At 39.3% G+C, this 12,800-nt stretch overlaps 1 protein-coding gene and 1 long non-coding RNA gene across 17 annotated transcripts in view; one reads left to right on the top strand and one right to left on the bottom strand.

Moving 5' to 3' along the window:
• Positions 1-9,974, top strand: part of LOC309342374 — a 101,037-nt gene extending 91,063 nt beyond the window's left edge. The window contains exons 3-4 of the long non-coding RNA XR_014156739.1: positions 7,249-7,294; positions 9,609-9,974. This is a non-coding gene — a long non-coding RNA (uncharacterized lncRNA). The remainder of the gene's footprint in view (positions 1-7,248; positions 7,295-9,608) is intronic.
• The window catches only part of MECOM (MDS1 and EVI1 complex locus), a 481,167-nt gene that overhangs the window by 68,023 nt on the left and 400,344 nt on the right, over positions 1-12,800 (bottom strand). For all 16 annotated transcript variants that reach the window (XM_081862144.1, XM_081862138.1, XM_081862151.1 and 13 more), the window contains one exon: positions 11,026-11,160. In XM_081862144.1, coding sequence (XP_081718270.1) covers positions 11,026-11,160 — 135 coding nt within the window. The remainder of the gene's footprint in view (positions 1-11,025; positions 11,161-12,800) is intronic.

A 12,800-nucleotide genomic window follows, 5' to 3' on the forward strand; every position in this document is an offset into this window, starting at 1 on the left:
TCTTCTACTAGGAATGTCTTATGTAAAGTAGGACCCACGGCCACCCTATGGAATCCTCCCCCTGCATGCTGTTCTGGGGTTTCCTCCAACCCTGTCCCTGCCCCACCCAACCAATTTGAGGGAGGAGAAGGAAACAAAAAAACAAAACAAAAATTATCTAGCAGAAGGCCTCAGATTGGCTTCTAATAGTGGAACTATCTGGCGCTTTGAGTACCATTTTCAGTTTCTTGTAGAGAAGTTTAAGCTTTCAAAGTGTGTAAGGCACAAATCACTTTTTTAAAATTCCCCTTTTCCATTTGCAATGCAAATACAAAACCTGGAACCAGGGGCAGGGAACCTGTGGTCCTCCAAATGTTGCTGCACTACAACTCCCATCATCCTTCACCATTGCTTATCCTAGCTGCAGCTGACGGAAATTGAAGTCTAACAACACCTGAATGGCCACAAACTACCCACCTCTTGCCTAAACTGATCAGCATGTACTGTCAGATTTTTAAAAGATGTCTCCTGCTTTTTAACATGTATTAACTCACACATGTTAAAGGTGCTATTTTTAATGACACATGAAAATTCTCAATGCATCACCAGAACTCCCTGTACTACACTGAATGGGATATGAAGGGGATGGGGGACGATAACAGAACTGGCATTCTTATCCATTCAAAACGCAGAATTAATTTGAGCTGAAGGAATTGCGCCTCATATCTCCTTAGGGAGGCCCTTTTACACTTTGCAAATCATAGAGGGGAGGGAACTGCCTCAGTGCAGCGGGTGGCTAAATTGCGCTTTGGTACATGCTGTCCTATCATTAAATGACAGAGAAGCGGATCTCTGTGGAAAATGGGGCCACACTCAACTCTTCCTCTTCCTGAGGTGAATGAAGGAGGCTCAGTCCACTCATCCACACAGTTCAGAGCCTCCTGCAGTCTAAATGATATCATCGTAGGGCTAGGATTTCAACAGTCTGCCTGAAACAGCAAGCTAGCATGTTGACTTACAAGTCAATTGTTTTGATTTGTCTCTCCCACTTCCCCAATCCAATGCTCCTCTGCTGCATGATGTGCCCATGGAATGCGAATGCTCAAATACTGATCTGAGGGGGGTTCCCATTTTCTTCCTACCTCAGACTCAGATCTTCCTGTAATTGCAGAAATGCCGTGGGAAGGAACAGAAGAACAATGAAATGAGAGGGCTACAGCCTCAGGGTACAACCTCAGGAATTGGGGCATCGCAGTCTGTTAGCAGCCCATGTTAGGGCTACACCACCTCTAGACAAACAGGCTGACTTATAGGATACCCTTGGGTGTAACAGCAGTAGCAGAGTGGGCAAATTCTGAAAACAGAAAACCAAATCTCTGAATTTCTCTCACACACAAAAGAAGAGAGTGGAACAGTCACCAACTACATGAGCTGGATAGACTGGACAGTAAAGAGTCTTTGCTGTAATACAAATGAACAATGAGGCAGTCCCCATGTCATTGCTAAGCAGGTCTGGGTCTTATGAGTGCCTGGATGGAAGACTGCCTGGGAGCCCCATGAACACTGCCATTATGGAAACAAGGTATGTATAAACGGGGGCGGGGAGCCATTTAGGGGTCTATAGAATCAGAGTTGTAGAGTTGGAAGGAAATCTTGAGGGTCATCTAATCCAACCTCCTTCAATGCAGGAATATGCAGCTGTCCCATGGGGGGGGGGGTTTCAAACCTGCAACCTTGGCATTATCAGCACCACTCTCTAACCAGCTATCCAGACCAATTCTGTGAACATTTCATTACTCTTTCAGATATTATACAGAAAGCTTTCACCCTATCCTTGAGAAGGGGTGAGATTTCCTCTAAAATATTGAGGACGCAGCTATACAGCTGCAAATAAAATGTTTAAGTGCAATAGTGCAATATACAACGTGGCACTAGATGGCAGTGGTGAGCCTTATGGAAAATTCAATGTATTTTTAAAAACGCTTTTTTAAAAAAGCATTTTCAGAACGGTTTTTATATGTGTGTATGGGTGAAATTAGATATTCATACAATAAAGATAATGTGTATGTCCTTTCAGAGTGGTAAAATGCAAGTTACATGTGTAGGTGTGACTTCATGAGGACCAGTTAATTCTTGAAAGTATAATAAGCCAACTTTGACAGGAACATCACTTGGTTACCCAAAAGAAAGTCAAGGACGCAAGTGACACAGGATGGCAGCATATATGTCTGTTGCGTAAGTGACCATTTTTTGCTTGGCATGGGAAGCCTGAGTTTTAAAAGCCAAAATGGATGTGTACATGCACAGTGTAGGATGTTACCATTCTTTTTAAGTCCCACGTTCAAAATGACAAGGGCAGGATTAAAAAAAAAAAATACTACAGAAACAAACGGCAATGAAGATCATGCACATTTGTTCTTGCAGGACATGTCTCAGAATGGAGATTTTCCTCTCAACATGCAAGTCTGTACCATATCCTGCTCTATGTCTCAAGTTTTAAGGCTCTAATTCCAAATTGTTCCTACACTGAGCTTCATGGTCATCATCACCCTCGTGCCCTGCTTGGGCACTTCCAAAGGTATTTGGCTAGCTGCTGTTGGAAACATGATGCTGAACTAGACCGAAAGTGGTCTGATCCGGCAACACAATTGTTCTGTTCTTAAAGAATAGCAAAGTGACACAGTAGGAATAAAGTACTCCATGTGCTCACCACAGCCCATGCAAGTTTGCTGCACCTACTTCTATGAAATGTTTCAGCTTTGTGGACATAATCAGTTTAGGTTATGTCTGCACTATGACTCATGCTATAGGAATCATAGTATGGAAACATATCCTTGTTTCTTTGCTTTTTTTTTTAAAAAAAAAAAGCTATAACGCGGTATGGGATAGGTCTGCATCAACATTAATCCAACAGCATCCACCCAACCTGACACAATTTCCAGTCCTGAGCATGCCATGATAAGAATTGGCCAGCCACTCATCAGTATTTATGACAATTTCAAAACCACACCATCTCCCAAACTTGGCTGCAGGCCTTTTACAAGCAGGTACAACACTCTAAAAACACAACACAATAAAACTAGCAGGATAAAATAGTTGAAATATAAAATACTATATATGAAAACCAGATTATAACTGCTGCACAGCAGTTTAACAAAAAATATATACTATATTAAGCATTTCTGGGAAAGGCTGAGAGTTTCATGATTCTCTAAAGACAAAAGATTTGCAAAGTTGTAGGATAGCCCCCAAAACCATCTCTCCGCCTTGCTTTGGGGACTTGGTGAATGGATATTATTGCCAGGGAAGTGCTTTTGATTGATTGAGGTAAAACAAAAAGGAGGAGATGGTAGATACAATCATTAAAGTATATAGAGTCCCAGCATTCAGGGCTGATTGCATGACTGACCTGCTGGAATGGGGCTTGTTCTGAGATGTAATGAAAACAGGAGCATATAATATTTTGTGCTACTGAGTTTGCTGTTCTGATTTAGTAGCTTACTGTATATTTTTATAATGATTTTATCTTCTGAAGTTCTTGAATTTATACCCCACATTTCCACCACTGAATTCAGGGTGGCTATTTTATTTTCACAACAACCCTGAGAGCTAATTATGCTGAGAAACAATGGCTGGACCCCAGCTCACTCACTATGCTTTGTGGGCAAGTGAGGGACCTGAACACAGATTCTCCAAGTCAAAGTTGTAGCCATTATATCACCGTGTACGTATTCGCTAACTGCCTTGGACAATGTATCTGAAAAAAATTGTACAGACATTTTAAGTAAACCAATAAAACAACTTTAGGTCACATCCAATTGTTTTTTTGATCATCCTATCTTGCTGCTGCTTCTGTAATGTTCAAAGCTTATAACATGCCCACATATGTAGAGGCCAAAATCCGACGCACACGTATTTAAGAGTACTGTATGCTCCATTCAGCACACTGAGACTTTCTTCTAAGTAACAATGTATAGAATGGCCCTGCACATTAACAACTTATTATTGTTATTCACAGAGGGAATCCTACACTAATTCCCCTCCACTTCCTCCCCTGTGCCTCGTATCTGGTGTGGCAGGCCAGCTTTTATGATGGACAATTGTTTCAGTCACCATGATATACCGTATTTTTCTGGGTATAAGACTAGGTTTTTTTTTACCAAAAAAAAAAAAAAAAGGTTTAAAATTGGGGTTCGTCTTATACACGGGTAGTGCTAAGGGGTGTTTTCTTAATTTGAAGTCCCCCAAAATAGGGGGCGTCTTATACATGGAGGCGTCTTATATACGGAAAACTACAGTATATTTCACCTTCTGGAACTAGCATGCAACAACCATGCCAGAGAATACCAGTTGTAGTTTTGCTGATTGTGGTGTAGACACCTGTCCATATGCAGTGTGGCATAGAGAACTCAATAAACAAAATGTCAAATCTTCCACCTAGTGTCAGGAAAATGGGGATACTTAACAGCAATATGTTTACACAGGACTTTATTAAGTAAATTAATCAACATAATCCCACCTTGAGTAGAATTCAAGGTGAATTTTCTTACGTTCTTCTACTACCAGTTTTAAAAGAAAAACAACAACAACGAACAAAAGGAGCTGGCAGAAACCACTGAGTGAATTACAGCTTAGCATTTTCACTGTAGGCATCTTTAATCCTCTCTATTATTTCTTAAATGCTTGCAAAGATTATAAGATAATCTCCCATCAACAAATTTCTTTTCACTTAGAGAGAACGGCATGCTTGTCTGATTGTGCCTATTAAAGGCTAGCTGTCCAAGTTCTTTCATTGTGCACTGGCAAGTTTTGAAATGATTTAAGATTTCTGAAAACTTCCTTCCAATTTTAGGGCATCTCAGGACACAACAGAAGTTTAAAGCAAGAGTGGTCAATGCAAGGCCTCTGAATATGATCCATGCTGCCTCTGGAAAACATTTATTCCTCTCCCCCCTCCAAACAACAACAACAACAACAATTTATTTATACCCCACCCATCTGGCTGGGTATGCCCAGCCACTCTGAGCGGCTCCCAACAGAATATTAAAAATAGTATCAAACATTAAAAACTTCCCTAAACAGAGCTGCCTTCAGATGTTTTCTAAAAGTCAGATAGTTGTTAATTTCCTTGACATCTGGTGGGAGGGCGTTCCACAGGGCGGGTGCCACTACCGAGAAGGCCCTCTGCCTGGTTCCCTGTAACCTCACTTCTCGCAGTGAGGGTCCCGCCAGAAGGACCTCAGAGCTGGGCCTCAGTGTCTGGGCAGAACGATGGGGGTGGAGATGCTCCTTCAGGTATACTGGGCCGAGGCTGTTTAGGGCTTTAAAGGTCAGCACCAACACTTTGAATTGTGCTCGGAAACGTATTGAGAGCCAATGTAGGTCTTTCAGGATTAGTGTTATACGGTCTCGGCGGCCGCTCCCAGTCACCAGTCTAGCTGCCGCATTCTGGATTAGTTGTAGTTTCCGGGTCACCTTCAAAGGTAGCCCCACGTAGAGCGCATTGCAGTAGTCCAAACGGGAGATAAACAGAGCATGCACCACTCTGGCGAGACAGTCCGCAAGCAGATAGGGTCTCAGCCTACGTACCAGATGGAGCTGGTTGACAGCTGCCCTGGACACAGAATTGACCTGCGCCTCCATGGACAGCTGTGAGTCCAAAATGACTCCCAGGCTGCACACCTGGTCCTTCAGGGGCACAGTTACCCCATTCAGGACCAGGGAGTCCTCCACACCTGCCTGCCTCCTGTCCCCCAAAAACAGTACATCTATCTTGTCAGGATTCAACCTCAATCCATTAGCCGCCATCCATCCTCCAACCGCTTCCAGGACCTTCACCGCTTTCATTGGTTCGGATTTAAAAGAAAAGTAAAACTGGGTATCATCCGCATACTGATGAACACCCAGCCCAAACCCCCTGATGATCTCTCCCCAATTGGCCTCTGTGAGTACATTACTATATGACAACAGAACATAACTTCCTCAGTTGGGGCAGTGGGAATTAATTGTGGTAAATTAGATTCAGATTTAGTCTTAATGTTGCCTACTCTTGGTCCAAATGTTCATTTGCTTGCTAAATCACACGTAATAAATTTAACTATGTATGCAAATCAGTACAACTTCCAAATAGTTTACAGGATACATGTACTTGTGAGTACATAGTGCCATTTCTACATATTATACCATAAACAGTCACTAGAAAAAGCCATTGTGGAACTGCTGGTTTCAAGGCAGTTGGGTCAGAAGACTACTGAAACCTACAACCCACTTTTTCCTGAGTAGACTTACTAAGAGCAGCAGCACTGTCCAGAAGATTGTATTCAGGCTAAACTCCCAATCCTAAACCACAGTCAAGAACCCAGTGGAAAAAATGGACTTACGCGCATGCCTGATCATACCCATCATGTATAAGAAAATGCCTCTAAAAGAACAGCACAGGCATCCAGGCATGCATGTTTAAAACTGCTTAAATTCAAATATATGTGGATGAGGCTGAATGTACGCAGTTGTTGGCAGACTTGAGCCATAGAATGAAGCTGCTGCAAATATAAGGTTAGCTTAAATGTATCTTCGAATTTACAAAATATTAATTAAATAGTTTGTGTGTGTAAGCAATGTGTTTTAAAACTATTTAGAGCAAATGCACTAGTGTTTTAAAATAATGGAAGGAACTTGATAAAAAAAATTAATAGTTGTATTATACTTGTTTGACTGTGTAATAGCCCTACCATGTTTATTCCCAGTAGAACAAAACCAGGTGTAGTAAAACATGGTCTTTGTAATACAAAGCAAGCTAAAATCCATCTACTAGTCTAATTTTGGCATGAGAACTAAAGATGCATTTCATATTTTCACGATTCTCCATCATATGAAGAAATTTAGGGTTATATAAATACACACATAATACATATGTTTTTAATATTAAAAATGTTGCATGCCCCCTTACTGGATTTCAAAAAGCAGTCAATGGCCTAGTTGAAGCTTATGGAACATTCTGCTATCTTATAATAATAAAAAATGACTTCGCTATAGTTATACTTTACAGTACAATCATAAACTTGTTCTCAATTGGAATTGCTCCCTAGTATGTGCGCTTAGGATTACATACTTTCTCGGGAGTAAATGTGAATTCCCACATTTTAGTGGGACTGACTTCCAAATAGACATGCAGAGGATCAGACTGTGAAATATCCACGACTGTAATTTAACATTTCTCTTTCTATGAGGTTTGCTTTCAACTCTTTTAAGCTTAAACTTTTGTATTTTTAGGATCAACATCATGCATACCCTTCCAATATGTGCTGGATAAAAACAGGTACGCTTGTCTTATGGCTGATGAAAAAAATGTAGTGATGTACTGTAACACCAGTATAAGCTGTCTACTTCCATGAGGTATGGGGACTGCTCTATTTCCCTTGAGAATTCTGGAAACCGTAACATAAAGAATGTATAATTTACTACCACCTGGAAAACAGCTATTTAAACATTAAGATACCACAAATTTGTACTTTCAAACTGTCTCACACAAACCAATCTCTTCAAGGCTACAGTTCTCCAAATCTCAAAATTCAGTATATATTAATAAATTTACTGTATCCCTTAAAAAAGAGAAAACAAACTTGTATTCAATCAGTCATGAAAACCTATGTGAAGCAGACACAAATAAACACAATAAGAAACTTTTACCAATTTTGCTCAAGCTACTGTCAAGTCCAAACTGACCCCCCCCCACAAAAAAAAAATGAATTCCACTGAGAAACACGGATGACTGTAAAAAACGGTAGTACCCTGGAATGGTGGGGGACGACGACCAATATAACAACCTATTGCACAGTATTTGGAATTCATTTTTTGCAAACATCTTGAATTACATACTTTTAAGACTTATTAGACATGACAGGAGATAATAGGACAGCGCTGGGAAATTCTAGATCAACTTTATTGGGAGGGGAAAAGGAATCTATCCCCATCCAGTCTTAAAAGTCCTGTTCTACATCCAATCAAATGAAATATGAGTTGCTCTCAGCATACATGTTTTGACTGCATCCCATTATTCTTGAGCTGTTCATCTTAGTAGGGCTTATTTATATAGTTATAAGAAGGAACCCAGACCTTTTGTAAAGTTGTTCCAAAGTGATGAAATCTGACCTTAGACAAGAAAACCGGGGGGGGGGGGGGGGACAGTGGAAGAAGGGAAGCAAAGCACTTTGACAAATAAAAAAAGAAAGGCTTAAGCATAGACAACAGCAAAAAGTTGTTTTTCTTTCCCTAGGTGTTAAATGATAAAGGCTCTGCTGAGTGGCTAGATTGTAAAGGCTGGAGACCCAGCTGAAACCCTCCAGCAGTCTAGGGCTCATGTCTGTCTTTCAGTTTATCTTGCCTTCAGCGCTATAAATGTGAATTCGACCTTGTTTCATCACACTGACAGCAACAACTTTCCCCTGTCCCAGATAAAGTACAGCATTTGCTAATGAATCTGGCAGGTAATTTGAGGTAATTAGAGGTTAACACAATTACTGCTGATCAAGTACTGCTGTCCTTGGTCTCAATAGTTAATAATATATCTCAGTCAACTGGGGTGTTCATTAGGCGATGAGTAGGACTAATTCACCAACTGGCAGGCCTTATTCCTCATGGAGAAACAGAGTGAAACAACAGATCTGGTAAATGGTTCCAGTCAGCTTTTTAAGTCTTGTGTTTAGCACTGCGTGGTCATACCTATGCTTCCTAGGACCTCCTGAAAATGCAAACCAAATTCTCTCTAGTCATCTGCAAATTCTGAATGTATTCTCTCCGTTTTAATGCCTTATCAGAGAGGTTTTCTTGTGGTGTGTGGGACTGCCTAGAACCCAGAGTGATGTGTATCCATACACATTATATGTAGAAAAAGACCCTCTTCGAGAGTTTGCATCTATACACACACAATATCAATTTCACAGTTTGATCTGTCCTAATTTACTTTTACCTCTCTCACTTTGAGGTAAAACAATGGAGAAGAGGCGGCTTGCCGCATGGAAAGCTCACTTTAAGGCTTGAGATGACATTTACCAACTTGTACCTTGACTCTAAACAGGTTTAGTTTGAAGTAAAGGGACCGGGTTCCAATCATGTTTTTATGATATTAGTATTTGGTGGCCTGTGGCCCATGCTATTAAGTACTAGAATAGGTATGTGTATTGTTGACCATGTAAAGAGATATGAATTAACTTTCAATCTATTTTTCATGTTCCTTGCGTATCTTGTGCAGTGTACTACACAAAGGGCAAGTGGTTTTTTCATTTGCAGATTTGAAGAACAATCACTTATATAAATATATATCTGCAAACGGTGCAGGATGGTGCAAAAATAAATACCTCTCCAGTGAATTAGGAAAAGAACTTGTTGGCAGTAGTACAGGTGCCATTACCAACTGTGAAAAATGTAAACATTAAAAAGTAACGAGTTCTGTGATGTTAATTCCAAACTGTGTGCATAGGTTGGAGCAAGTGTTAGATGTTTTAAACATATTTCTGTTTAAATCTGACATATGTTTTGTTATTTTTAGAACATTATCACGATGCCAGCCCTTAGCAATTGCCCCCTTAAATCCATTTGGATTTATTTACTAAATTCACTTTCTTTTTCCCCAGTCAAGCTTTACTATATGTAAAAATAAATTGAGCACAACACTGGCGTTTCCTTTCTGTAAGCGGCTGCACAATCTCAGGATGGATCATTTTTCTCTGCAAACCAGACTGCAACTTTCAGAATGTATATTTCATTTGCTAATGGCCTTTATTGCTTCTTTACTTGAACCATGTGGTCGGCAAGAAAAACCAATAGTGGCCAATTCTGTTTGCTCAATCTTCTATGCCTTTAATATGGAGGCTTTAAGAAGTCAGGACTTGACGATATCTGACCCCAATTTGGAAAAGATTTTGTTTGTGTTATTTGTAAATATGTGAAATTCTGTGAAGGGCAGAGCATAAAACACTGAGTATATCAAGGTAAATAATTTCACTGAAAATAATTGTTTCTAATTGAAACTTTGTGTGTACTTGTGTGTGTTTTTTTCCCTTTTCTTTTACCCTGTCATGCCAAGGCAATTAAATCAATGTTATAACCAACCTACCCGATTTAGGCTGCAATCCTATGCATGCTTACCTGGGTTACTTCTCGGTAGACATTAATAGGATTGCACTGCTTTTATTGACATCAAATATTAACATAATCCATAGCCCCTTGCTCTAACCAGTTTAGTGTTTGCTTTAAAAGTCAATGGTCCTCAAATCCTCTAACTACATTAATTTTTAAAATCACATTATTGTATTTATTTTACATTTATGTACAAGTTAAGCAGAGCCTGGAGAAGAGGGGATGCAAAGATGAATAATACAGCATTATACTGTTTCAAAGCTAAATGTCCTTCATTATTTTATCTGGCTGCATTCCAGAAGTGCTATTTAAAGGTACAAATGTAATTAACATCCCATTCCTATACAGATTGAAATTTCTACTACTGCTGTAAATTACCAAGGAAAAAATGGGAAATGATATTATTTATTTCAGAAAGAGGGGTATAAAATGTGCAATGACTGGGAAAATATGTCTGGATATTGATAGGTAGCTGATAGAGGATATTTGAGAAGTTATTTTTACACCTTTCTTCACTGAGATTGATACAAAAGAGTATTTCACAAGTTTCAACTTGACAACTGGGTGCCCTATTTGACCAGAAAATTAGCTAGAAAATATTAGCAACAAAGAGGAATAAATCCACTTCAAATACGTTTGGGTGATATAAAGATCATGACCCATGCTTGACATAAAAAGGATAAGGATAAGTGGACAAACATTAGGGGAGACATATGCTGCTGTTGCTGCTTTAAAAGCAACCACCACCACCTCTGTTCTGCTTTTCGCATCTGTGCTTTTCAATTTATGTACGCATAAACAGCAAATAGACCACACCGTCCACAACTTTAGGTTGGCTGCTATTCTGTTTTTTTCCTCCCAAGGATATCATAAAGCTCTTAAAAGTAAGCCCAGTAAATGTTCACTACATACCTGATCACTTATTTGACATGCAACAAGGTTGGGCTGATTATAGCATCCAGCAAATCTGATATACTTCAGCCAGTTTCCTACATCTGGCTGACTGGCATCAATGCAGAATTTCACATTGTAATACTCATCCAAGATCTAGAAAGAAAAGAATACAAAACAATAAATTGATGTTGTGTTTTGTTTTGTTTCTTGTTCCGAGTTGTACTAATTAAAAAGAAATCCCAGCTCTTCAAACAAACAAATAGGTTTCTTCAGTAGACTTCACAAAAATGATTAGCTTAAACAAGCCTAATAATTAAAGGAGCAATCAATCTATTGTAAGAGCATTCCCCCCAACATGTTTTGTAGTATCAAAATGCTGTGGAATAATCACTATAAGAACATATTAATTAAGTGCTGCAAGCTTAGGGAACAGTCATGATTTCAATCATTTTTATGAAATGTTAACTTGTTAATCAGCAAACAGATGCAAAAATTATTAACCACATATAAGGTGTTGCCCTTTAGCATTCTGTGTTTACCATCTTTAACAAAGCCTTTTCCGTTCAAAAGTCTATACTAAATAAAGTTTAGGTTTCGAGGAATTAATTTTCTCCTAATGTTCCATTTATCCCTCTCATATGCAAACCTTGAATCACAACTCTTTAATCAAAGCAAATTGCAGGATTTGGCTAATAATAGGGGCTCTTATGCCACACCAAAGAAAATAAATGCAATAAAATGTAAACACTTGTTCGAAATGTGGCTATGTTCAGCACATGCCCCTAAATGGTTTCAGATATGTGGATAATAAACAAACTTAATGTGATTGCTGGTGGTTACTTTATAAACACCGTCCTATAAGAATAATATTATGATAACTGGCTAATTATTATACATGCAGTTTCACAAATTGCCAGCATACAGGCCTAACCTGAGGTTTCAACCGAGCAATATTTAAAGTGAAAATATACATCTTAAAACATTTCCCCTATCTTATGGCAAGCATGCTAACCAGCTGGTAGTGGAAAGTTTTTTAAAACCGAAAAAAAAACCCCAATACAAAGTGTGTTTGAAAAGAACAGAAAGGGGAAGAAACTGCAGAGAAAGAATCTGAACACATGTTCAGATCCACAACAAACAGTTCTGGCCGCCAAACTGAACGTCCTGGTATTATTTATCATTTTAGTTAATGAAAACCTAAAGGAAGTTTCCTATCAAGTACTAAACAATCTGGTCTACCAGCTCCAAATCAGTAATTAAATGAACCCAGTGGGAAAGCTGCTTTATCTAGGTCCACCTGAAGGTTAAAGACAAAAGTTGGAGGGCACATTTCCATAGCCCTAGAGCAGTTTTAGCAAAGAGTTCAGGTAATCACCCAGAAGTAGCTTTAGATCATTAACTCCCCACAAACTTCAAGAGGACAAAGCAGAGGGCACAAAGCAAGAGGTACGAAAAAAGTGCCTCTCATGTGTTTTGTTAACCAGTGAGGCACTTAAGAGCAACAAGGGTACCACCAGTTTCATTTGCTAAAAGAAAGAGCCATGCACCAAAATAAATAAATAAATGAGTATTTGCTGGAGATTGCCAGGGGGGAAGTCACTTTAAAGTCAATCTCACTAGGTGAACTAGGCGTTAGATTCTTTACATACTCAACGGTAAACACTCTGGTCAAAAATCTTCATTGCATAGGGAAAGAAAATGTGACTTCTGAGTCACGAAGTCTGACATCCCAGAGTATGAAACTAACCTTGACCCCACTAACCTCACCTCATCACCTGAGCCTCCAATTGGGT

This window comes from Podarcis erhardii (assembly GCF_964252035.2).
Source record: "Podarcis erhardii genome assembly, chromosome: 5".
Lineage (NCBI taxonomy): Eukaryota > Metazoa > Chordata > Lepidosauria > Squamata > Lacertidae > Podarcis > Podarcis erhardii.